The 27,642-nt window shown below is 31.9% G+C and overlaps 1 protein-coding gene across 1 annotated transcript; it reads right to left on the bottom strand.

Moving 5' to 3' along the window:
• Positions 1-7,823: 7,823 nt before the first annotated feature.
• LOC131947580 (S-phase kinase-associated protein 1-like) lies at positions 7,824-8,143 on the bottom strand. The gene has a single exon (XM_059308824.1). It carries the CDS (start codon positions 8,097-8,099, stop codon positions 7,824-7,826), a length of 276 nt encoding a protein of 91 aa, XP_059164807.1. The 5' UTR covers positions 8,100-8,143.
• Between the last annotated feature and the right edge of the window lie 19,499 nt (positions 8,144-27,642).

The following is a 27,642-nucleotide window of genomic DNA, read 5'->3' as shown; positions in this document are numbered from 1 at the left end:
CTGTTGTTTTTTTTTTTTTTTTCCGGGGTCCAACACGTGGACGGCAAGAATGACCATAAGCACACAACGCCCTCCCTTCGTCCGTCCGTTCACGCTCGTCCACAAGAATCTACTTTATTCGACCCCCCCCCCCCCTATCTCCTCCTCCTCCTTGTGGACGTCATACACGGTTGACCCCAACGGTCTATCAAATATAATGCGGGGCTGGTGGCGGTGGGGAGAATAGAAGGAAGGCGCTTGGATGGAGCACTACAAGAAATGTATTCGGCTGCCCGTTACAGATTTTTGGAAGAATCAGAAAACCGAAACAGATATCAGAAATATAAAGTGGGAGAAAATGATTTCAAAACTTCGTCTTAAAACCTCAACAATAAGATACTCTAATTTTAGAATTACTATAGCTAAAGTAGTTCATATAGTCATGGGTTGTATAATTAAAATAAAAGTAAATGTTTTACTTATTTTACATACAAATATATATATTATAACATATTTCGTTAAATGTTTATAAAATAAAGTTTATAAACATTTTTGATTGCAAAAAATGTTTGTAAAACAAATAAAACTATTGATATTTAAATAATCTCAAATACATAGTTGTGTGATCTCCCCTGGTAATTTAAAATATAGAAATGGAGGAAACTTACGTTTTAAAAATAGACACTATTTTTTTCAAAAATTAACATTTTTTTTGGCATGTAATCACAACATATTAAATAAACATAAAATAACATATTACCTAGGATATTACATACTATGTATACGTATATACATGTTTTAATTTATTAAAATGTATGCGTTTACCTCACGTATACGTTTACAAACGAGTAGACGAAAGTTTAAAGGACGATAAATCAATGGACACAATTATTATCATCATTGCGGTACAAAGGGACGCAACCACACTACTCCATCATCACCGGTTGTTGGTGATTTTTCCTAGTTAGGTCCTTGATATACCGACTGCTTCTGCTTCATCTACAACCGATATTTTCCTAGCTTGTATAGACCTACCTACTTTCCTATTTCCTTGGAGATTCCAATCTAGTGCCTGCCTGGTGATGTTGCTAGTTGGATTACAAAGATGCTTGCAAAAGTTTGTAATGAAAAGACAAGAGGTGGGAACACGGGTATGTGATTACTTGTTTGTTTGTAACAACAGAAAAATAATTAAAATAAGAGGACATAAAATTAGGTAAATATATAAAAGAGAGGCAACACTGGTGTCTCGATCGATTCGTCGAATACTCTTTTTTTTTCTTTGGATATTATTTATCAGATTATCTAATTGCCTGCTGTAGAGGATCTAAGCTATATGGAGAACTGTAGGTAGAGAACAACTTTTTTCAGACAGTGTTAATCACACATTTATTTAAAGACGTTAATTAATGTATTGATTTATTCATAGGTAGATTAACCATATTAATTTTAAAATTTTAAAACATTGACTAAACTTTGTGGGAATAGTGACGTCATATCATGTGTTTACTTTTTAGTAAAATAAATAGCGACTTCAATCCAAGATTTAGTTGCCGATACAGATGTTTAACTTTAACGCGCTCTTAAACTAATTTTCTGTCGGCTATAACTTTAACAATACGTCCGTTTGCTATTTTTATTACGTTTTAACACTATTATCAATGTTTTAACACTTCTTTTTATTTTGTTAAACAATACATTTAATTTGAAATAATTCTAGAACTTATTCTAGGGCTGATTCGCGTAGAGTTATTAAGTTATTAACGTTTGTAGATTACGAGCCTAGATAGCTAAGAGGTTAGCACAATAGATTACCATGCGGGTGGCATGGGTTCTAGAAATGCCAGTGTTTTTATTTTTATTTTATTTTTTTATTTTTTTTAGTTGTGAATGATAATGTTGCCTTTGCCTATTGGAACTTAGCGGGATACAGGGCAGGTGAAGTAGAGATCACCTGTTTCTTTGCCCTCACTATATGACGTGGATAGTGTCTTCAGAGCCATGCTCGGCCAGAATCTTTTTTTTTTTTTTAAAAGATAAAACATGTTGTCTGAGACTTGGCGGAACACTGGGCAGGTGACGTAATGTTGGGTAGGTGTAAAGTTTACCTGTGACGAAAGCATATAAAGAGATAGCGTGGTCAGACCCAAGCTCAGCCAAAATCTGTGTTTTCACAGACAAAAACATGTCTGAGTTGGGAGGACACTGGGCAGGTGAAGTAGAGTTGACCTGTTTTTGTGACCTCAACATATGACAAGATTATGTTGTCAGAAGAAGTCAGTGTTTTTAAAAGACAAAAACGTCTGAGATGTGACGCCTTTTTGAATTTGGGGTCTGATTATTTTGTGATGATTAGTGACAGACGTGATGTCATTTATGGATGACCAGTAGTCGTGTCTGTCTTATGTATTGATTGTAGTCATTGACAGTCAATAACGACCTCAAGAGACGGGACATAGAACAAGGCGTTTTATAATTGTCATAATGGAATATATTATGGAATATATTACGGAAGCAGTAAATCATGAGGGTGTTACAATTTCGGTCAACACATTCAGAAATAGTTAGAATAGATGCTGAAATATATTGCCTGCATTCCATTCAGGATCTGGTCTTTAATATTTGTGTCTGATTCTTGCTTCAAGTGTGGTAGATCCCGCTTTGGGGGCGTCCATAACTGACGTTACACTCGTAGGGGGGAGGAGGGTCCTTAATTTTGTGACGATGTGTGATGAGTGGTACGTCACAATTTTGCATCATAAAAAAGCAATGTTAGAAAACACATTTTAGCTGTTATTTCGCGTTTTAGAAAAATGTTTTAATAAATTTAAATAGGAATTGATTAAAATACTCTATGTTGGCAGAGTTCAGACGGGATTTGTTTGAAATTTTTTTTCGTATTTTAAGAAAAAATCAATTACAATTTTGAGGAGGGTTGTTGGTTGAGGCGTGACGTCATTTTGGAGGGGAAGTCTAGCTTTTTGTGACGATGTGTGACGGTGGGGAGGGGAGAGGTAAAAATCGTCAAAAAAAGCGTGACGTCATTTATGGATGGCCACTCTAAAAATCAATATATTTCAATTAAAAATAAAATAACTTAAATTAAAACAACATTGATATTTTAGAAGTCGATATTCATGTCTGTCGGGTTTAAATAGACGTAAGGCAGATACACTCATTACATATAACCAGAGATGAATATAGCGTTAGAAATTCAATGTTTACATTATTTAAACTTATTTTAAATACGGACAGCATACACAGTCATGACAAATTTGAAACAAAAATTAAAATTCATAACAATCTACAAAATTTTCTTAGATTTTAAACAACTACTAACATTTGTATGTGCACTTCGGTAGTGGAAATGCATTAGACCATTGCCACGGGGCTGGCCACAGCACAGTTGTGGGGCTGGGCCTAATGCCCAGAAGATTAGCGTTTCATCTCTTACATTGTGCTGTAAAAAATTATAACTTATAATTAGATCACTGTCTCTTTACCTGTCCGAAAGTCTTGTCTTAACATTATAATTATCATATAGTCCCGAGGACGAATAAAACATTCATCTATACAGGATATACACTAAGCCTAATGCTCAGCGGCTGTCAACTGTCCATATACGTTATACGCTCTACTCCACCTATTCGCATTGTTTTTTATTTTGTTTAAAGTTGTTTGTGTTTCCAAAGTATAATATTTTTTTTTGAGTTTTTATAATAAAAGAATATAATTATTTTGTAGCTGGAGAGCCGCATATTGACTCCAAAAGATTGGCTGGGTAACCCAGGTTAGGAAAAAAAAGCTGCTGGGTATCACACTGTAATCGAGGTTAGAAAATAAAGGAGGCTGGGTATAATGCTTTGCTTCATGCATTTGTTATTTTTAAAAAATTGAACGTTATTATTATTGTCCACAATCATCCGAATTGAAATGGAAGTCTTCTTTAAGGTATTCTATTAGGTTTGCAAATACGGGTAATAATGTATAGCATAATTATTTGAAACGTTTGGAAAATAGAAATATTTAGTAATACAGTTTCTTTCCTATTTTGTAATTTTAAAAAAAATTAATGGAAACAACTTACACATTTGTTGTTAAAATGATTTACAATAGAAATACATTAAATTGTAATAAAAGAAAAAAAAAATGTTGTATTTTTAAATTAAAATACCGCAATTGTCAAAATTTATTAAATAAGTAGTTTTATATGTTTAAATTTTAGAAAATGTAATTTTATCTGTTTATAGCAGAACATAAACAAATAAAAAATAATTATTTTAAAAATAAGGAAAGATACCTTTAAACAATACTAGTCACTTCTTGATATTTTCCTATTTTTCTTGGTACCCCAAAAAAGTATTTTTTATTTAAATACTGCATGGGTACTAAAGTAGTCAAAACATTTTTACTTTTATAGCCGATTTAAGCAACATGAATAGTAAAGTTCCATTTTCAAACCTAACGGTTTCTGTGGCCTCGGCATATGAAGGGATAGTGTGATTACCACTATGTCCAGCCGCCTTTAGTTTCACTAACGTGAGTTAGGTACCCATCAGAGTTGGGTGGGATCAGTAATGGTCTACTAACTTAAACCCGGATTCGAACTCGAGACTTACGGGTTAGCAGTCCTGCTCTCTACTGCTAGACCACTCCGTTCCATTAGCATGAATCACTGGATTATAAAGGTGGACTGCACTTTTATGAATGTACACTAGAAAATCGTCCCGCGAATTAAGCAACACATCAACATTGTTCTAAATATAATGTACACAAGCTGAGAACTGATTCTCAGACCTTACTGAAATAAGAAAGACATGCCTTGAAAACCGCATGCAACTCGCGAACCACAAGTTGCCGACCCCTGCGAGCGAGTAATTTGGTTAACACAAGAAATTTTGTACAAAAATTTTGAGTAACAATATACTGTATCTAACGTATTGATTAAAAATAAGGAATTCGTTTCATTAAAGCGAAGTTATCTTACATAATTATAAGTTCTGTAATTTAATTAGGGATACTTGTTTTCTATGAATATGATAAACTTTTAAAGGCAGACAAAATTAATACATAACGTTTATTAACACTTATAGAAAAGAAAACAAAATCAACAAAGATTTACATAATTATTTTATTTCTACTGGGGTATTGGTATTTTTGTCAATTTGATAACATACTTTTAAGTTGTTTCCCTTATTTATTTTTTTTACACTATTATATAGGAAATAACAAAAAGAAACCCATATAATACCGATCTATCAAGTTGCAACATTGCTGTGTCGTATAGAACATGGGACGGCAACGTGCGGCTCATTTTGATGTCGAGATGCGGCTCTTCAGCTCCATGCACAAATATTAATAATTATTTTATTTTATTTTTAAAACTAATAAAAATATTGTTCTGCAACACTCGGTAATAAACGATATAATAATAAATATAAACAATAAACACTAGCTATTCTATTAGAATATTAACTACTCCCTATTTCAATATACTTCCTATTAAATTGTCCAACCCAAATTTAAACATTCAACTTCATGGCCGATGTCACAAAGAAACTAAACGAGCTAAATGTAAAACTACAAAGAAATGATAACTCAGCAAATGCCTTGCTTGAAGACGTGGTTTGTTTAGGGAAAAAAAAAATTACTTTATTTTGGTGAAGACACCGAGAGCGGTAAATTAGACCTACTTTATTTCGAAAAATCTGAAAAAAATATCGTGATAAAACCAACGCTACTATTAACATGAATTACTTCATCATTACTAAAAACAAATTGAATGATGAGTTCTCTGAGACATTTGAGCAATTCAAAAGAAATGCAAGTACTCTGACTTTCGTAGTAGATCCTCTCAACACAAAAACAAATGAGATTAACTTTGAGCTATTTGGAATTGATGCTGGCTCGCTTCAAATGAAATTGCTAGATTTGAAAACCAAAATTTGTGGAGCGGTAAGTTCATAGATATCAAGAGCAAGTTAGATGATTTAGAGGTCCAGTAAAACATGCACGTTTCATTGTACAACTGTCTTGCAAATAGTCTTGCAGGATGCTACAGTAAGGCGAAGACGTTGGCATTTGGAGTGCTGACGATCTTCGGGTCAACATATTCATGCGAGTAAGTTTTCTTTCATAAATATAATAAAAAGTAAAGAAGCCAACTAACAAATAAAATCTGAAGGAATGCGTGAAAAAAAAAAGTTCTGAGCCAGGTTTAAACACACTTTCAAAAGGCATGCAAGGCCAAACTATTGTAAATAGTATTCAATAATTAAAGTTATGTAATGTGATTACTGGTTTTATTATTCTAGCAGAGCTAGATAAAATACGTGAATATTTGTTCTGCGAAACATGTGTATGTTTTTATATGAATAAATATTATTTCATATTTAAATCTATTTAAAATTGTATATATATATATATATATATATATATATATATATATATATGGTTAAATGCTAGGATTAGTGTTTTACTATTTATGTTAGAATTAAACCAGGGACAAAGTTGGCTAACTTAACGTTTTGTGTTAGATTTACTGTATGTTCTTACCTCAGTGTATAGCTTGTATGAAGTAATGTGCTATTTATCATCGGGACATATGATAATTCTAATGTTTAGACACGGCCAGTGTTTCTTCCAGACGTTTTTTCTCCGGGGGTGGGGGGGGGGGGAAGGGCACTTGAAATTTATCGGGGGTGGTAGACTTTCTTCGGGGGGGGGGGGGGCGGACACTGTTAATTGTATATATTTTCTATATAAATTATATAAATTTCATTTCGTTAGGGGGGGATGCCTGGAAGAAACTCTGGACACGGCCTACAGACATGCACAGAGGTAGTGACCTAATCATGAGTTTTTATTTTCAGAGCACATGTGAATGATGAAATGGTATTATTCTTTTATGATCGGTGTTCAATAATCAGGGAAATATTGTGACCATACTGTAATTTTTTTACCTAATTATAGGGACGATGGGTTATTATAAATATACATATAATAATTAATATTTTTTAACCTTATAGACAAAGTCACATATTTTAAAATTACGTGCACGTACCCTGACGACTTACCCGCATACCTAACTTTTAGTGACTAGTCACACTTTTATATACACACGCAAAATGCGTACTCACTACATTATCTCTCTTATCAGGCAGGCTATAATTTTAAAAAGCCAAATACTTAATTAATATGGGATGGTCAACATTTGTAAATCATTTTTACTATGGACAAACTATTAATAATTTGATATTAACATGCAATTTTATGTTTATGATTTTAACACAATAATCAAACAAACTTTTCGTACTAAAATAAAAATAAAAGTTATTGAACATTAACTGAATATCTTCAAGATTAACAAAATCTAATTAATTTAAAATTAAATTAGCTCACTTTCACTATTTGAAGAGTAAAATCGACAGTTAGAAAGTTTAGTGATTAGTTGAAAGTATAAAATTTAAAAAAAAAACATCTACCAATTATGTTTTACATCAATAATTTGAAACAAATACATACTCTTTCATTTTCTTATGAATAGTTCTTATAGTGTTAATATCACACTTTGCTGTCCTATAGTCATGTTGCATGTACGTATAGTATAAGCATGAATTGTACTACAGTACTGTTGTAACTGGATATAGTTAAATATTTTTTGTATCAGTTACTTCCCATCTAAATATGTTTAAATACATAAGGGAAACCATTTTGAACTTTTATATCAAAATTATATAAAACCGATACCCCAGTTGTAGTAAAACAATTAAGTAAATCCTTATTCATTTTATTTATTATTATTGCAACAAAATAATATTTAAAATGTAACAAATTTTCTAGAGCTAATAGTTTATTACACCAAGCAAGCCTTTGATGTCTAAGTAGTTGGCAGCCAAAATCAACTCAAACAAGGTGCCCTGGTCAACTTTAAGAAATTCTGTATCCCAGGAGCAAACATCATCTGTTCTTTTTTCTTTGTTTTCATCATCTTCAGGTGGTGGAGGGTCATCTCGATGGAAGATACACCATTGAATTACCTTCTTTAATATAGCAGCATTAACATTAGGTAGTGGAACAGGTTCATCTTCATCCTCATCCATACCCAAATCTTCTAACATGGTTTTAACAGTGACAGATTGTTTAGCAATCTCAACATTTATTTATTTTACAATTGATATTATATTCAAATGTAAAAGGGTAAATAAAGGGTGATTCAATGATAGAAGGGTATTTATTTTCTTTTTCATTGTTACATTGTGAGAAAATGTCCCTACTTGTTTTTTTTTTTTTTTTTTTTTTTTTGCCTCAGACCTGTAGTTTACATTGTCAGTTTGCCTCGTCATGTTCGCTTGATTATTACAGTTTTCATCCTCGGCTTGTGAGGACAGATACAGATTAACAATCATAATACTTACTTCTGACTCTCCTTCATTTTAGATGGTTTACATAATACAAAACGTCTTATTACAATCTTGTTTTTAAACGTGAAAATACAAATTTGTAATTTAATGGTGATTCAATGGATTGTTTTTATCGGCATGGTGGTTTGAGGGGGTTTAAACTTTTAAGTGTAGATGAAAGAAATTTGGGTTTAAAAAAAAAATAACGTAAATATTATAAGAAGCCGGAATATTTTCGGTACAATCAAACACTTCAAACATTCTTCATTTTCAAACATGTCTATAGCTGTTCTTCCACATGTTTAAATCAATTTATCTTAAATGTATTGATGAAATACAAATACAAAATACGATTTTTGTACCAGCCAACAACCTAGATGCTGCGATTTGACGCCAAAGTTGAAAGTTTTAAAAAATGTTTACTTTTAAAATGTGTATCCAATGATTTCAATTTGTAAATTTTAAATTACCAGGGGAGGCTACACAACTAGATACTTAAAAGTATGTAAAATATATATTTTATAGACTGAACACAAAGAAACATACAAAAACAATGTCATTAATAATATTTTTAATAACATTAGTTAGAAAACAATATTTTTTAACAATTCGTGTACTTTGCAAAAAATTTTTTTTTATCCTAAATTAAAAATAAAAAACCTGTAGTTTTATGAGGTAAAATCAAATTTATATTAGACAAACTTATATGTAACAAGGCTCGTCTCGATAGTGTTTTTGGTCAACTATATAAGTGGATAAAAAAAATTAGATTAAAAGTAGTTTCTCGTACTTTACAGCAGATCAAAGTTTAGAATCTAGCATAGGACTAGATCAGGGGTCGGCAACCTTTTAAGACTAAAGAGCCAAAAGTTAAAATTTTCAAAATGTCCCAGTTATTAAAGAGCCACTAACATTTTTATTTTAATATTTGATTAGGACTAGGTAAATAAGTGTGATTTGTTATTTAAAATAAATAGCTATAAATATGAAATAATATTTATTCATATAAAAACACATGTTTCGCAGTAATAATGAGTTTAGTAATCAAATTATATAACTGTACGACTATCCCAATCCTCTTGAGAAGAAGTTAACTTTTTTTTTTCTTTCTTTAAAGTAAAGACATCACCGGCAGGGGACGTGTCTGCCATTAGCCAGTCAGGCCTCAACACGGCTAATTTTGACTAACTGGTTTGAATATCGGTTTGATAACAGTGTATCGGTCGCTTCTGTCCTTTGTTTCTCATCAGGCCTATCTTCAGAGGCGTAGCGAGGGGGGGGGGGCGGGGGTGCGGACCGCACCGGGTGACACCATTTAGGGGGTGACACCAAGGCAAAAAATTAGTAAAATGTATAGAGAAAAATTTGAGGGGGGGGATGCAAATCGAAAGTTTGAGGGGGTGCAAATCGAAAGCTCGAGGGGGGGGTGCAAAAATCGAAAATTGAAAGTTTGTCCCTGGGAAGAGTCGCTACGCCTCTGAGGGGGTGACACCATTAAGTGCCGCACCGGGTGACACCCTACCTCGCTACGCCACTGCCTATCTTCCACCCCACAGAGCCCAGGGTAAAATCGTACCCCACCGTCCTGTACCCGGCTCAACAGTAGGAACCTAATAGCTTAAAAGACAACTACGTCACTCAGGTCAAATTAATGATTACTTCATAGGGAAATGCATTCTGAATAAAATAGTATTTTTGTTTTATCTTTGTGAATTTCGGAAACAAATTCCAGCTAACCAAATATTGTAAACAACATAACGGCTAACAACTACATGTAAATTTAAAGTTGTCACTTATCTATTATATTTCCTAAGGTCGATATTTGGTAATACCTGTCTGACATCGGAAAAAATGCACTTTTAAAAATGTATTTTCTATCTACAACTTAGATACAGCATCACAGGAAGAAACAACCAAAATACACCAATTTAAACCAAATTATCGAATTTTGTTTTACAATAAAAATGTTATATATTCGTCAGCGTTTTCAAATAATTTTAGGTTTTTTTTTTCGTTTTTAAGTTTTCAAGCAGGGTTTTCTTCATGTACAAATAATATAATGCATTGTGTACACAGAAAAAAAAAAAAAAATAGCAAATTAGTTTGACGAATCTTACATGAGTTAATTGAAGATTTATGAAAAATTAATACATGTCGTCATTTAGGGGTGAGGGTCTAGTCTTTTTTGAGTCATCAAAAAAGCATGCCGTCATTTATGAATGCCCCTGAAATCAGAAGTAAAAATAAACGTAATTGACCCACCCCACTTTAATTGTGATTATGTTAACATATATATATATATATATATATATATATATATATATATATATATATATATATATATATATATATATATATATATATATATATATCACACAACAACTTCTTTTTTATCATTTTTTTTGTATTAGCCATTACATAAACTGTAAGCCTTATCATGTACCCCGGTAACACAGTAAGCTACTGGTTTAAAAAGGATGAACTGTTTGAAAATCTTAACGCCTTGGACTTTTTTGTGAAATATACATTTAGAAGTAGACGATTTCTGATTTCAGTTGATCAATCAGATTTGCTAATTACTTTGTAAATTCATTTTTTTTTTTAAATATTTTATGAGAGTAACAATGTTTAAAATTAGGATTAATGTATAATGTGTCTTCCATTACTGATATTTAGAACAATATTAAAAGTATTATTGTTTATAAACATCCAATTTAAAGTGGAACTCTACTTTAAGGCAATCTTGTAGACTTTAAAAGGTGTTTTGCAAGTTTTAGAACATACTAGAATACCCGTCATCCGTTGGATAACTGTGGGTTTCGGGGGTCATCCATCAAAAAACATCACGTCTGTCACTCAGAGGAATAGCGACCCTTCCCGGCGCCCGGGGACAAACTTTTCGATTTTAAACCCCCCCCCCCCCCCAAGATTTCGATTTTCAACCCCCCTCGAACTTTTTATGTGCACCCCCCCCCCACTCAAACTTTCGATTTGAACCCCCCTCAACCTTTCAATTTATTTTCCCAAACCATTTTGGCGCCCCAACATATGTCCCCCCCGCCCCCCCCTCCACCTCCCCCCGCCTCCCCTCCCCTTCCCCCCCCCCGCCTCCCCTCCCGCCCCCCCCCCTCCTCGCTACGCTACTGCAGTGTCACTTATCGTCACAAAAAACAGACCCCACATTCAAAAATATGTTTCTTATCTTTTAAAAACACCGAAAACACCGATTTCGGACTATCCCTTCATATACTGACGTCACATGTGACCTACTCAACTCTACTTCACCTGCCCAGTGTCCCGCCAAGTCTCAGACAACATGTTTAAAAAACGATTCCAGCCGAGCATGTCTCTGACCACACTATCCTTTCATATGCTTAGGACAAAGAAACAGATGAACTCTACTTCACCTGCCCTGTATCCTGCCAAGTTCAGATAGACAACTTTATCATTCACATCTAAAAAAAAAAAAAATTTAAAAAAATATATCATTGACATATTGGTCTAGAACCTGTACCACCCGCATGAGAGCGGACTACGCTACCAACTTAGCTATTTACTCGTGACGACACAAATGAATTTTTATACTATACAATGAGTCTCCTTATCCAACTTTATTTACGCGCGTAGATCTAGAACTAAGTCTAGTAGCAGCAACTTTCAAATTAAATTTTATCTTAACTTAGCCAAACAAAGATTTATATAAAATAAAGAAGGTCTGAAATTATCTAGAAAAAATCTAGATCTAGATAGAATTATCTTGATCTAGATTCTACGACTCGTTTGCTTAAGTCTTAAGTTTAGTTTTTCTTGCTAGATCTAGAATCTAGATCTAATCATTAGCTACGCTCATAGGCCCGGAGCGAGCATTTCAAAATTACCATATTCCAAACAAAGATTTATATAAAATAATAAAGGTCTAAAATAGTTTAGTATATAGAAAATCATTATTAACTAAATCTAGATAGAAAATTATCTATATTTTAGATCTACGACTGAGCTATATTTAGAATTTACGTTTATAATTTAGCAAACTTACCGGCATCGAAGCCGCGTATGAATCTTAAGCTACGCCAATAGGCCCGGATCCAGCATTTCAAAATTTGCATATTCGAAACAAAGATTTATACAAAATAATAAATATTTTAGTATATTGAAACTCATTATTATCTAAATCTAGATAGAATTATCTATATTTTAGATCTACGACTGGTTTGCTTAAGTCTTAAGTTTAGTTTTTCTTGCTAGATCTAGAATCTAGGTCTAGATCTAATCATTAGCTACGCTCATACATAGTCATAGGCCCGGAGCGAGCATTTCAAAATTACCATATTCCAAACAAAGATTTATATAAAATAATAAAGGTTTAAAATAGTTTAGTATATAGAAACTCACTATTATCTAGTCATTATCTAGATCTAAATCTAGATAGAATTATCTATATTCTAGATCTACGACTGGTTTGCTTAAGTCTCGTTTTTTTTGGATTGTATTTATTTATAACTATTAAATCTTTGATTTGACCTAGATCTAGATTCTAGATCTAGATCTATAAATAACTTTCTTGGACAAATTTTAGATCTAGAGAAATTTATCGTAAAACTAAATGAAAAAGACAGTTGAAAATTGATATAAGTGTTGGAACGTAATAAATACAGCAAACGGACGTATTGTTAAAGTTATGACCCACAGAAAATTAGATTTAGAACGCGTTAAACTTGTGAATGGGAACACAATTTTCTTCGATAGACGCCGCCATTTTATTGTACTAAAGAGTAAACAAAAACCTGTGACGTCACGGTCCCGCCGAGTGTAGTGGTCGTTTTAATCTTTTTTAAAAAAAATGGGTTACTCTGCATATGAATAAATCAATAAATTAATTAACGTCTTTAAATAAATGTGTGATTAACAGTCTGTCTTAAAACAAAAAATGTTCTCTACCTACATACTATTTTACAGCTTTCCACGATGAGTGCAACCATGCGAGATAGTCGATCAGTCAAACAAACAAACAAACAAACAAAAAAACAAAAAAATAAATATTCAAACATGTAAACAAACTTGACTTTTAGTAGTATATAGATTGCATTGTTAAAAATAGAAACTTTTGAAATATATTTCTTTTCAGATTATATATTTGGCAGTCAAGGGAAACAACTTAAAATTTCATATTAAAAATTACACAAAACAGCAGTTCATTCAATTTTTCTAAAAGTAATAAACAAATAATGTTTTTACTATTAATATAATAAATTGCAATTTATGTGTTGGTCAAAATATATTATTTTTAGTTTGTAAATGTTTAAAATTTTAAAATATTTTTTTATAGTACCCTTAGAAAAATCAAGATATTTTTCTATTTAAAAAGAAAAACTCTTCCTTAATCATCTCTACAAGATCATTATTTACATTTTGGTAATTTATTTTATAGAAAAAAAAAATGTTTTTTTTTTGTTTTGTTTTGACAACCATTATTGAAACGTAGAATAGGCCTACAATCTAGATTCTAGACAGTTTACGCTGCAAGTTAAAAGAAGCGCAACTACTAGCAACTAATCAGAAAATCAGCGCTGTTGAAAAGGAAGTTAATATTCTAAGACTTGAAAAACAGTGGTGTTTTGGTGAAAAGGGTAACAGAATTATTCCAACAGCTGAGCAGCAGGCATTAGACATTTCTCAGAAATTAGTGTCACATCCTCATCTTGTTGAAGATGGTGTCAAAGCTCTAAGGATGAAGAGAATAGATCTACAAAGCAATTTAACAGAACTCCAAATAAAAATTAACTTACTGAAAGGAGATATTAAAAAGTTGTGTGAATAATACAGTAATAAATGGAAAAAAAATTGTTGATAATATAATATTTCCTTTTCAATTAGAGTGAACTACCACAACACCACAGGGGATGGGGTGTGGGAGGGGGTGATGATTATGTCGGTATCACTAAATGTTGAATTAGCGGAGTTGAATTATGTCCCGTTTGGGTTATATCAATATTATCGGTTGCATATTTTAATGACATCTCACTTTAGAAATAAAAGAGTGAGAACGGCACACGCACACACGCACACACACATATGCACACACGCACACACATCGTAGAGTAAGTTTTTATACAGTGTATGAATTGTTATTTTTATTGTGCATAAATGCTGTTAAATCTTTGTAAAGCATATACCGCTGTTCGTACCTGGAAAACATGCAACGCAACAGTCCCAAACGTTTCGTACCAAAATAAAAGTAGAAGTTATCGAACATTAACTGAATCTCTTCAAGATCAACACAATTTAGCTATTGTAACATGAAATTAGCTCACCTACACTATTTGAAGAGTAAAATCAACAGTTAGAACTTCAGTGATTAGTTAAAGTTTTAAAATTAAAAAAAAATATTAAAAAAAACAAACAACAAACAACTAGAGTTGTACATCCATTATTTGAAACAAATGTACCTTTTTTTCAATGATCAACATTTTTCTTGTGAATATTTCTTATAGTGTTTATATAACAATTTGCTTTCCTATAGTCATGTTGCTATAATATTATAATGTACAGCATGTACGTATAGTTCATCTTCATCCGTATCCATACCCAAATCTTCTAGCATGGTTTTAACAGTGACAGATTGTTTAGCAATATCAACATTTACGTATTTTACAATTAAATTATATTCAAACGTAAAAGTGTAAATAAAGGACGATTCAATGACAGAAGGGTATTTTTTTTTCTTTTTCAATGTTACATTGTCAGAAAATGTCAATACATGTTTTTTTGTTGTTTATTTTTGCCTCTGACATGTAATTTACATCGTCAGTTTGCCTTGTCATGTTCGCTTGAGTATTACAGTTTTCATCATCGGCTTGTGAGGAATGATACAGATTAATAATCACAATATCCTTCTGACTATCCTTCATTTTAGATTGTTTACATAATACAAAACGCCTAATTACAATTTCGATTTTAAATAAGAAAATGCAAATATTGTAATTAAATGGTGATTCAATGGATTGTTTTTATCGGCATGGTGGTTTGAGGGGGGTTTGGGCTTTTAACTATAGATCAAAGAAATTTGGGTATAAAGAAAACAAGTATTGTAAATATTATAAGAAGCCGGAATATTTTCGGTATAATGAAACACTTCAAACCAAACATTCTTCATTTTCAAACATAGCTGTTCTTCCACATATTTTTTTTAATCAATTTGTTTAAAATGTATTGATGAAATACAAACACATAAATACGATTATTTTTATCAGCCAACAGCCAAGATGCTGCTATTTGACGCCAAAGCTGAAAGAAAAAAAATGTTTACTTTTAAAATGCGTATTAAATGATTTCAATTTGTAAATTTTAAATTACCAAGGGAGGCTACATAACTAGGTACTTAAAAATATGTAAAAAATATACATTTTTTAGATTACAGACAAAAAAGCATGCAAAAACATTGTAATTTATATTTAACAACTTAAGTTAGAAAAAATATTGTTTTACAATTCGTATACTTTAAAAAAAAAAAACATTATCTTAAATTAAAAATAGAAAACCTGTAGTTTTATAAAGTAAAATAAAATTTATAATAGACACATTTAGCTTTATAGATGTTGGACCGACCTTATTTTTTTCACCTATATAAGTGGATAATCAAATAAAACTTTAGTTTTATAAGCGCAGCTAACTTAATATTTATTTTAAACAAATTTATATTAGACAACGTTGGGCATTTCATTCATTAATAGTTATATATAATTGGATAATAGATTAAGATCAAAAGTAGTTTCTCGTACTTTACATCAGATCAAAGTTTAGAATCTAGCATAGGACTAGATCCGGGGTCGGCAACCTTTTATATATGTCATTGTTTACTTACACTTAACAATTGGCAGTTTGAATGTGAACTCACGATATACTAAACTGTAACTAAACTAACGAGATATACTACATTTACGATAAACTAAATTCACGATAAAATAAATTCATGATATATTAAACTAACAATATGCTTAACGTACGGTACACTACATTTACTTTATACTAAATTCACAATCTACTAAACTCACGATATACTAAACATAAAAGAATATGTTTTTCTTTATGTTTTACTATGTCTCTCTGCTTGTTAAAAATTGAAAGCGATGCATAAATTTAAATCCCAGTTTTGTGAAAATACGAATATTATATTTTTTTTCAATATTAAGTGTCAGCAAACACTGTGCGAGAGTCCTAGGTACGTCTCTGGTTCTCTTTTCTCAATGTTATGCCAACTATTACCCTCAGTAAGTCTATATTAAAATATCTTATCCAGTCCCTGACGTTATCCAAGCATCCTCTCTTTTGTCTCTACCGTCTTCTTCCGCTGGCATCGTTCCCTGTAAATATCTTTTAAAAAACGTTTAATCTTTTTCCGTGTTCACACCAGCTTTCCTTATTTAGCCTTGAACACGTTAATCGAATCTTCAATAAACACCTATCGGAAATGGTCTATCCATAAACTCCATGAAAATAAACACACGTATCTTTTCTGGAGATTGAGTGTCTACGCCTGGCGTCAATATGAGAAGACTAGCTTGACTCTTTACAGACTATGACATTATCTTTTGAAAATTGAAAAATTCATTTAATAAAATGTCTCTGGATTTGAACTCGTGACTTCTCACATCTGAAGCGAGGATCAACGAGCTTTGATCAACACCGAGAGTGAACTACTGTATATAATCAAGGGGAACTACTATAATAATACACTGACGGATCTATGCATTGTTATCTCGCTTTTACACAACTTTAGTAGAGAGACTAATTAATACGGTGATTTGATGTTTCTTAATATTTTCAAAACGATATTTTCTCTTCAACTAATCAACAATCATTACACTTCCCCTGATTATCTTGTTTAATTAACAGATGAGAAGTAACTATATATTAGATTTTATTTAAAGTTTAACAATATAATGTGAATGCAAATTATTTTCTTCTTTTAGCTTTTTAATATGAAATAACGATAGGTGTATACATACATTTTAAAGTATGTATTTATGCAATGGATGAAGTTGCTCAATTGCAAACATTTTAATTAAATCTTTGTACATCTGACAATGTTCTTTTTTTGTGAAAAACATTCAATAATATATCGATGGTTTTAACACAAACTCTACAAATGTCTAGTCCTAAACTAAAAATAAAAGTTATAGAACTGAAACGCCTGGAGATACAAAAAAAAAATACATTGAAACACTTTAAGATGAAAAAAAAAATTCAATTTAAGCAGACTTTAACACAACCCACCTATTTAAACACCAAGTAATTATCAACTATTTTTAAGTTTTTAGTTCTCACCAGTTGACACGTAATCCTTATTTGTGATGGAAGCATGGTCGGCAAAGCTCATAGTTGATAAATTCGAACAAAGTCACGAGTTCAAACCCTCTGGCAGATAAGGCTCGATTCCTCTCAACACTAAAAATTAAGAACGAAGAAGAAGAAGACACTGTTTTAAACAGTATAGTATTTGAAACTATAACGTATATGTGAGTTAAACACATACATCCCAACAAATAAAAACATTTCTAATAAGTATATACGTATACATAGTATTTAACAGTCTAGGTAATATTTAATTATTTGTTTATTTAATATGTTGTGATTACACGCCAAAATGTAAAGTTATTTTTTAAAACGTTTTTCTTAACTCAGCTTCGCGTTTGTTTGTTTGTTTGGTTGTTTGGATGTTTGTTGTTAAAACTGACATCGAAAATTAGCCCACTTCTGATTGCTCTAGAGACCTGAAATTTGGCATGCAAGCTACTTTCGCCTAACAATTTCAGATGCAATCATAAAAACTAGCAATTAGTGACCGTAATTAGCTTAATTTAATTACGCCCCAAGGACCATACAATTGAGGACATGATTTCTAAAGATACCGACAAGACTTGAGGCCTATTGACACAGTTACTTCGGCCCCAATCGATGTGATCGTATAGTGGTTAGTACTTCGCGTTGTGGCCGCGACAACCCAGGTTCGAATCCTGGTCGCTCAAGATTTTTTTAGTCCGTGTATTTATAAAAACTTTTTAAAAAACCACGTTTTTTATGTGTAGCAACGGACTAAAAAGGAGAACGGACACGGTAACACATTGTTAACGGTGACACGGTTGGTACGCTGGGCATGCTAAAATACACATAAACACGTTTTTCCTTAACTCAGCTTCGCGTTTATTTGTTTGTTTATGGGAGATTTGATCACGTGATTCGTGAGTAGATCTCCACGCCAGCAACGTAAATTACACCCTTTCTCTGTTTAAAGCGTATCGGTCGCTCAAGATTTTTTTAGTCCGTGTATTTAAAAACACTTAGTCAAGTCATACTTAATCAAGTGATTAGATAAAGTAGAAAATAAACTATATAAAAAACTTTTTAAAAACCACGTTTTTCTTGTGGACTAAAAAGTAGAAAATAACTATTTACATACATTTGATGACAAAAAACGTGGGTACGTTCACCATCAAATTTCCCGACCCATCTGCCCGACCCACGTTTTTTGTCATCAAATGTATGTAAATAGTTATTTTCTACTTTTTAGTCCACAAGAAAAACGTGGTTTTTTAAAAAGTTTTTTTTTTAAGTATTTTATTTTAAATAGTGTCTATTTTTAAAACGCATTAAAAACGTCCATTTGTAAATTTTAAATTACCAGGGGAGGTTACACAACTAAGTTTTTAAAGTGTTGTAAATACCAATAGTTTCATTTGTTATACACACATTTTGTTAAAAAGTTGTTTATAGACTTATTTTTTATGAACCACAGAGCAAGTGTTTATGACATTCTTCTACAATACATATATTTTAATTTTAAAAAAGTAACAATTTTACTTTCAGTTTAATTATAAAACCATAGTCTTTATAAACTACTTAATCTATACTAATGCGAAAATTTATAATCGATTAATGTTAGTGTTTGCATCTTGAATAAGTTAAAACACATTTTCAAATAGATCTCATGCACTCTATTCTTCTGATATCTAATTTCGGTTTTCTGAAGCTTTCCAAAATCTTTAACGGACAGCCGAATACATTTCTTGTAGTGCTCCATCCAAACACCTCCCTTCTATTCTCCCCACCGCTGAGGCGTAGCGACCCTTCCCGGCGCCCGGGGACGAACTTTCAATTAGGCGCCCCACTCGGGAGTAAATTTTCAATTTGCACCCCCCCCCCCCTCAAACTGCAAAAATGCAGCTAAATTGACATATTTATTTGTTTTTATAACCCATTTTGGCGCCCATTTTTATTTTGGTACGAAAAGTTTGGGACTGTTTCGTTGCATGTTTTCCAGGTACGACCAGCGGTCTATGCTTTACAAAGATTTAACAGCATTCATGCAAAAAAAAATATTCACACACTGCATACAAACTTACTCTAATATGTGTTTGCGTGTGCGCATGTGTGTGCGCGTGTGTGCTTGCTCGATTGCACGCTTGCCCAGAGGCGTAGCGACCCTTCCCGGCGCCCGGGGACAAACTTTCAATTTGGCGCCCCCCTGGGGAGCAAACTTTCAATTTGCACCCCCCCTCCCACCTCAACTTTTCGAATTGCACCCCCCCCCCCCTCAAACTGCAAAAAATGCAGCTAAATTACATTTTAATTGTCTTTACAACCCATTTTGGCGCCCCCTAAGGTCGGCGCCCGGAGACATATGTACCCCCCTGCCCCCCCATCGCTACGCCTCTACGCTTGCCTGAGGCGTGTGCGCGTGTATGTGTGTGTGTATTTATTAAGTTGTATTTCTTGTACGTACTTTCTTTGTTTAAATAAAGACAACAAAATGGTTTCTCAAGGAATTATCTAAAGAATAACTCATTTGTTTTAAATTTCCATTTTCTATCTTATTAGTCAAATGTTAAATTTTAATTGTTTCTGAAATTAAACAATTCCAATTATTAAATAAAAATTGTCTGTATTGCAAAAAATTAAGCGTTATGCTCCGTTCTCATTCTTTTATTTCTTAAGTGAGATGTCATTAAAATATGCAATCGTTAAAATTGATATAACCCAAACTGGACATAATTCAACTCCGCTAATTCAACATTTAGTGATACCGACATAATCATCACCCCCTCCCACACCCCATCCCCTGTGGTGTTGTGGTAGTTCACTCTAATTGAAAAGGAAACATTATATTATCAACATTTTTTTTCAATTGTTTGTTTGTTTTTATTTTACTGTATTATGCTCACAACTTTTTTAAGTAAGTTAAGTTTCATTTGGAGTTCTGTTAAATTGCTTTGTAGATCTATTCTCTTCATCCTTAGAGCTTTGACAACATCTTCAACAAGGTGAGGATGTGACACTAATTTCTGAGAAATGTCTAATGCCTGCTGCTCAGAATAATTCTGTTACCCTTTTCACCAAAACACCACTGTTTTTCAAGTCTTAGAATATTAACTTTAAATCAGCGCTGATTTTCTGATTAGTTGCTTGTAGTTGCGCTTCTTTTAACTTGCAGCGTAGACTGTCTAGAATCTAGATTGTAGGCCTATTCTACGTTTCATTAATGGGTGTCACAACAAAAAAAAAATAAATTACCAAATAGTGAATGCTGAAAAGTGAACATTGCTTATTCAAGAGTTTTTTATTTTTAAAAGAAAAAATATCTTTATTTTTTAAGGGTACCATGAAAAAAATATTTCAAATTTTTACACATTTACAAACTTAAAATAATACATTTTAACCAACACATAAATTGCAATTTATTTAAATAATAGTAAAAAATATCTTTATTTATTATTTTAGAACAATTTAATCTACTGCAGTTGTATGCAATTTTTAAATATGAAGTTTTAAGTTGTTTCCCTTAACTTCTAAATCAGAATCTGAAAAGAAATATATTTCTAAACTTTCTAATTTCAACAATGCAATATGTTCTAAAACTTTCAAAACGCCTTATAAAGTGTACAAGATTGCCTTAAAGTAGAGTTCCACTTTAAATTGGATGTTTATAAACAATAAACCTTTTAATAATGTTTCTAAATATCAGTAATGGAAGAAACATTATACATTAATCATAATTTTAAACATTGTTACTCTCATAACATTTTAAAAAAATGAATTCACAAAGCAATTAGCAAATCTGATTGATCAATTGAAATCAGAAAGCGTCTACGTCTAAATTTATGGACTATAGGTATATTTCAAAAAAGGTCCAAGGCGTTAAGTTTTTCAAACAGTTCATCTCTTTTGAACCAGTAGCTTACTGTGTGACCGGGGTACATGATAAGGCTTACAGTTTATGTAATGGATAAGGAAGAAATATATTGGACAAAAATGAGTTGCGTGATATATATCTCTATTAACCTAAGCACAATAAAGAGGGACGGGTCCTTTAAGTTTATTTTTACTTCTGATTTCAGGGGCATCAATAAATGACGTCATGCTTTTTTGATGACTAACAAAAGACCAGACCCTCACCCCTAAATGACGGCATTTATTAATTATTCATAAATCTTCAATTTATTTATGTACCAATAATATTCAAATGCACTAATTATTTGTACATGGAGAAAATCCTGCTTGAAAAGTTTAAAACGAAAAAAAAATGTAAAATTATTTGAAAACGCTGACGAATATATAACATTTTTATAGCAAAAACAAATTTGATAATTTGGTTTAAATGGGTGTATTTTGGTAGTTTCTTCACCTGATGATGTATTGTTGGTCTCTGTTATAATTTAAAGTAGGAATCTACTTTTCTGACTTCTATTTTTTTAGTGGGGATTTGGGTCTATAAGTTTTGTCTTTTGTGTCGTTTGCTTTGTATGTGTTGGGTTTTGGTAAAGTAGGCTTTGCTGAAATATGTCGCAATTACCCTATTCTCTTTCATGTAGGCCTATATATTTTTGTGCGACGTATATTGCCTGTCTGTAGAGTATCATCTTTAAAAGTGTATCATACACGCGAGTAATTTGCTTTATGTCATAGAGGATCATATAAACAGGATTATTTTATTTACTGAACTAAATATTAATACATCGCCAAAAATATTCTATTTACTGTTTTATCTTCTGATTATCTTTCGCAAAGGATAAGCAATTTGACTTTTTTTTTAAAGTTTAGTATACTTACATAGCCATAAAACAAATGTAGTTACTTTAATATTGATGTGTTGGCCTTGTCAAAGGGTAGAACACTCGGGTCCCGAAAGATGTCCCTGAGTTTACCCCGGGTATCTAACGGTAGGGAAAGTAAAGGCGATAAGGCTTACAGCTTAACACACTCTCTTTTCAATGCTGACGTCATACAAACAGGTACACTCTACATCATCTGCACCAGGTCAGGTTTTAAAAGGTAATTTTAGTTACTTTATTTACTTTACTTTTGTTTTGCATTATCTCCTGCGTTTAAATTCTGAATTAAAAAAAAACGGTTTTTGCGGTATTTAATTTAACATTTTTTGATATGTAAATATCGTTTTATACAATATCTCTTCCATGTGGAAAATTTCATTAAAATGTTCTAAGTTTTAGATAGTAAATTTATTTTTAAAAAGTGAATATATTTTTTTTTAATATTCCGATGTCAGTCCGGTATTACCAAATATCTACCTTAGGAAATACAATAGATCAATGACAACTTAAAACATGTATGTAGTTAGTAGCTGTTGTGTTGTATAAATATTTGAAGTGGTTAGCTTTTGTGTTGTATCAAATATTTGAAGTGGTTAGCTGTTATGTTATATACAGTATGTTATGTTGTATAAAAAATTTAAAGTGGTTAGCTTTTGAGTTGTATACAATATCTGAAGTGGTTAGCTTTTGTGTTGTATCAAATATTTGAAGTGGTTAGCTGTTGTGTTGTAAAAAATATTCGCAGTTGTTAGCGGTTGTATAAAATATTTGAAGTGGTTAGCTGTTGTTTTGTATAAAAAATTTGAAGTGGTTAGCTGTTATGTTGTATAAATATTTGCAGTGGTTAGCGGTTCTGTTGTATAAAATATTTGAAGTGGTTAGCTGTTATGTTGTATAAAATATTTGAAGTGGTTAGCTGTTGTGTTGTATAAAATATCTGAAGTGGTTAGCTGTTGTGTTGTATAAAATATTTGAAGTGGTTTGCTGTTGTGTTGTATAAAATATTTGAAGTGGTTAGCTGTTCTGTTGTATAAAATATTTGAAGTGGTTAGCTGTTATGTTGTATAAAATATTTGAAGTGGTTAGCTGTTGTGTTGTATAAAATATTTGAAGTGGTTTGCTGTTGTGTTGTATACAATATTTGAAGTGGTTAGCTGTTGTGTTGTATAAAGTATTTGAAGTAGTTGGCTGTTGTGTTGTATAAAGTATTTGAAGTAGTTGGCTGTTGTGTTGTATAAAATATTTGAAGTAGTTGGCTGTTGTGTTGTATACAATATTTGAAGTGGTTAGTGGAGATCTACATCGGGATATAAACTAGATGGAGGTGTGGGTAAAAGAAAAACACGTCACATTGATTCTTCTTTAAATGTTAATACTATCATAATGCATAGATTATCCTAATCATATCTGATTGTATCAGCTATTCTAACTCTATCTAATTCTATCTTTATTTTTACTTTAGTGTATAGTGATGGCATGGTCAAGCATTAGGGCACTAATCTCGAGTTTGAATCCGGGTTCGAGTCAGACTTGAGTCCACCCAGCTTTAATGGGTACCTAACCATGGGCGGCTGGATGTAGTGATATCACTCTCGTTAGGAAATAAAGGCGGCAGGGTATAACACTGTTATCGAGGTTAGGAAATAAAGGAGGCTGGATATAAAAATGCTTTGCTTCATGCTTTTGTGATATTAAAAAAATCATGCATCCAATTTGAAGTGGCAGTCTTCTTTAAGGTAATCTTGTAGGTTTGCAAATGCGTTTAATAATGTATTGCATAATTATTTGAAACCTTTAGAACGTATTTTTATGTTGAAAATAGAAATATTTAGTAATACATTTTCTTTCCAATTTTGTAATTGAAAAAATTTAAGGGAAACAACTGACAACTTTGTTGTTAAGATGATTTACACGTACATTAAGTTGATATAAAAGAAACAAGTAAATTATTTTTCTACTTTTTAACAAATATATCAAAATCTACATGTATGTCAAAATGTATACAGTATGTAGTTTACTATTTTCATATTAAAATACTGTATTTTTATCAGTTTATTAAAAACATTAAGCAAATAAAATAATACTTTTTTTTATAAAATGAAAGATACGTCTTATCAATGCCATTGCGTTATTTTCTTCGTCAGTCGAAAATATGTTTTATTTCTTTTGAAAATTCTTTTTAATACTGCATTGATACAGAAGTAGTCAAACATTAATTTGATATGTAGTGACAAGATCAAGGTACCAGGGTTAAGTACCAGAAATCACTGGAGCAGACAGGTGAACTGCTCTTTGATTAACTTACACTAAATAAATGATCCCATTCCTATTATTCTTAATATGATTCACAAAACCTAATATCTGATATTTGAACCCTAGACCACCCACACCCACTATGAGAAACCAATGATTTGACCAAATACCCTTGACGTATATCAACACGAATGGTAAACTATTGTAGGGCATGTCCTATTTCAAATGGTGGTTAAAAACAAAAACAACGTAATTAACGAAGCTTATTTTAACTTGTTCAGAATGTGCTATGTTAATTTGCAAATCTTAAAAGTATGTATGCAAATGCCGTCTTAATTTCAATAACAATATATTTCCCACATAAGTAAACGATTACACTATTTCAATATAAACAAAATCCCCTTATAATTTTAGATTAAACTGTTTCCGAACATACATACCTTAGAAAAATTATAATGACTAGTATTTACAACGTGCCCTAACATAATGTGTGTACATTGCATTTTTACCTAGTTAATTGAGTGCTATAACGTATGCTATATTCAGTGAAAATTGATGTGTAATTTTAAAATGCACATTAAAAAATATATATACTATTATAAATGATAGATACGTGCGAACTACATATTCAAAAGGTCGGTCTACTCCTCATTTAAATACATTGTTTCAAGAAAAATGTGTTATAGTTTTTAGCATAAAACAAATCTCGTTAGTGATGGAGAGAAACGTTACTAAACTAAAATAAATGTTAAGAACACGATTCCCATCGATTACAAAAAAAGATGGCAGCTATTTGTTTTTAGCCCTCACTTCAAAATTTCAAACTACCAATAGAACCCATAATGCAGCAATAATACTTTCTTTTTTTACTAATAATATTGTCAAACTAAGTACAGATAGGCCCAGTGGGGGCACCAGGTTATACAGCGTCCCTGGCAAAACTTAAGAAAACAACATCATTGGTACACAAACTTCGATTTTTTTGTTCTACTAATATAGAAAAGCAAATCAAATGGTGACATATGATCTGAAAGCGTGGTCTAGGACATTAACCACCCCCCTTCAAATACCACCCGACAATATACCCCCCCCCGTTATTACCCCCAGCCCATTCTGAAAAACCCAAACACTAAACCTAACCCCGGGCGGGGGCAATTAACAGGGGAGGGGGGGGGGATAATTCCCCGAGGAAGTAGAAACTCCGGGAGGGGTTAAGGGGGGAAGAATTAATGTCTTTCTACCTTGGAAGCCTTAGTGCTAATTTTTAAAACTCAATGCAAAGATCATCAGCATCAACACCTTTCTTAGCGTTATACGTCAATGACGTTCCAATATGTTTGCAGTAAGTTTTTGTTGATACTGTATACATCATAAATATAGCCAAATAGAATATTATGCTGTTCTAATTGTTGGAACCTCTCTTTAATTGACTGTATACCCTTATACAAGATAGCTTTTCAACAAACTCGAATAATTATATAAATAGACCTAATTCGTGGAGAAGGCCTAAATGTTTCAAATACAAAAATACATTACGCAGGCTATATTTTTCTTTAAGTTAGCCTTTATATTGTAGTTTATCATCTTCATTGCTGACTATTTTAAACATCTTAAAAATAACAGAAGTAAACTATCTAGTTCTTTATTTACCAGTTCAATACAAAAAAAGCACATTTGGTTTGAACCATACTAGCTGGCAAGTACGATAAGCTAATGACAAAATAATAAGGCCTACAGCCGTAAAGTTTTAAACAACACATTGTTTACTATTTATGTGATGGTCAATGACCCATGTAGTGCTATAGATAGACATATTTCACATATTGTGTACGTGCTGAATAAGGCACGCTTTATATGGTTAGCTTATATATGTGTTTCTGTATCAGGTTACCTAGTGTTTTAATTACATCTGACTTTTGCTTCTATATCGCGTAAGGTTGTTAGTTAATTACTTCTAAATAAGATACGGTGGTTGCTAGAGATATATTTTATTTCATTATGTGCCTTTACGTGTAGATTTAGCCCTAACAATACCTTTTCTCTCCACTTTTATAACGTATCATATCATTAGCTTTCGGTTAAGATTATGTTTAGTAAGTTGAGATTAATGTTTTAACTTACACTTTTTTTTTTTTTTTTTTTTTTTAATGTTTTAAATATTTTGTATTGTTTTTTTTATATTCTACTTAAGTTTATAGAATCATTAAGATTGTATTAACATATATAAGTCTCTTTACGTCAAGAAATATTTTTGCCTTATTTTCTTAATTGATAAATTTAGTTTCTGTACATAAAATACAGTTTAGTTTGTAGTGATAAGTAAAGTATTGCTGTTTTTAAAGATGTATATAGATGTGTACTTAAGTTTTAGATCTCATGTAAATAAATTTTCTTCGTGAGTGTGTTTAATTATTGTGTTAGTTCATGTTATTTAAGATGTTTGTATCTATGCGACAATAAAATATACGCCTAACAAACAGGTAATCATATAGGACACCCGTGTTCCCACCACTTGTCTGTTTATTACAAACTTTTGCAAGCATCTTTGTAATCCAACTAGCAACATCACCAGGCAGGCACTAGACGGGAATCTCCAAGGAAATAGAAAGTTAGGTCTATACAAGCTAGGAAAATATCAGATGTCAATGAAGCAGAAGCAGTCGGTATATCAAGGACCCGACTTGGAGGAATCGCCCACAACTGATGAAAAGGTTTCGTCCCTTTGATGGGCTATTTCACGGTCCTAAGCACAACGTTTTTTTTTGTGTTTTTTTAATTAATTCCAAATAGTATTTTTAGCTTCAAATCTTTTAATGCTATTGCATCATTATACAATAGCGCGACAACTAACAACTTTTGATATATCAAGTGCTATATTGTTTTATAGCAATACACGGTATGCC

This window comes from Physella acuta, unplaced genomic scaffold, assembly GCF_028476545.2.
Source record: "Physella acuta isolate Inbredline_101_S28 unplaced genomic scaffold, ASM2847654v3 ptg000600l, whole genome shotgun sequence".
Lineage (NCBI taxonomy): Eukaryota > Metazoa > Mollusca > Gastropoda > Physidae > Physella > Physella acuta.
Note: the sequence above shows the minus strand (reverse complement) of the source record. Positions and strands in the feature narration are given on the sequence as shown.

Excerpts from the sequence above, each read along its gene's own strand:
- LOC131947580 (XM_059308824.1), bottom strand. The coding sequence starts at position 8,099 with ATGTTAGAAGATTTGGGTATGGATGAGGATGAAGATGAACCTGTTCCA.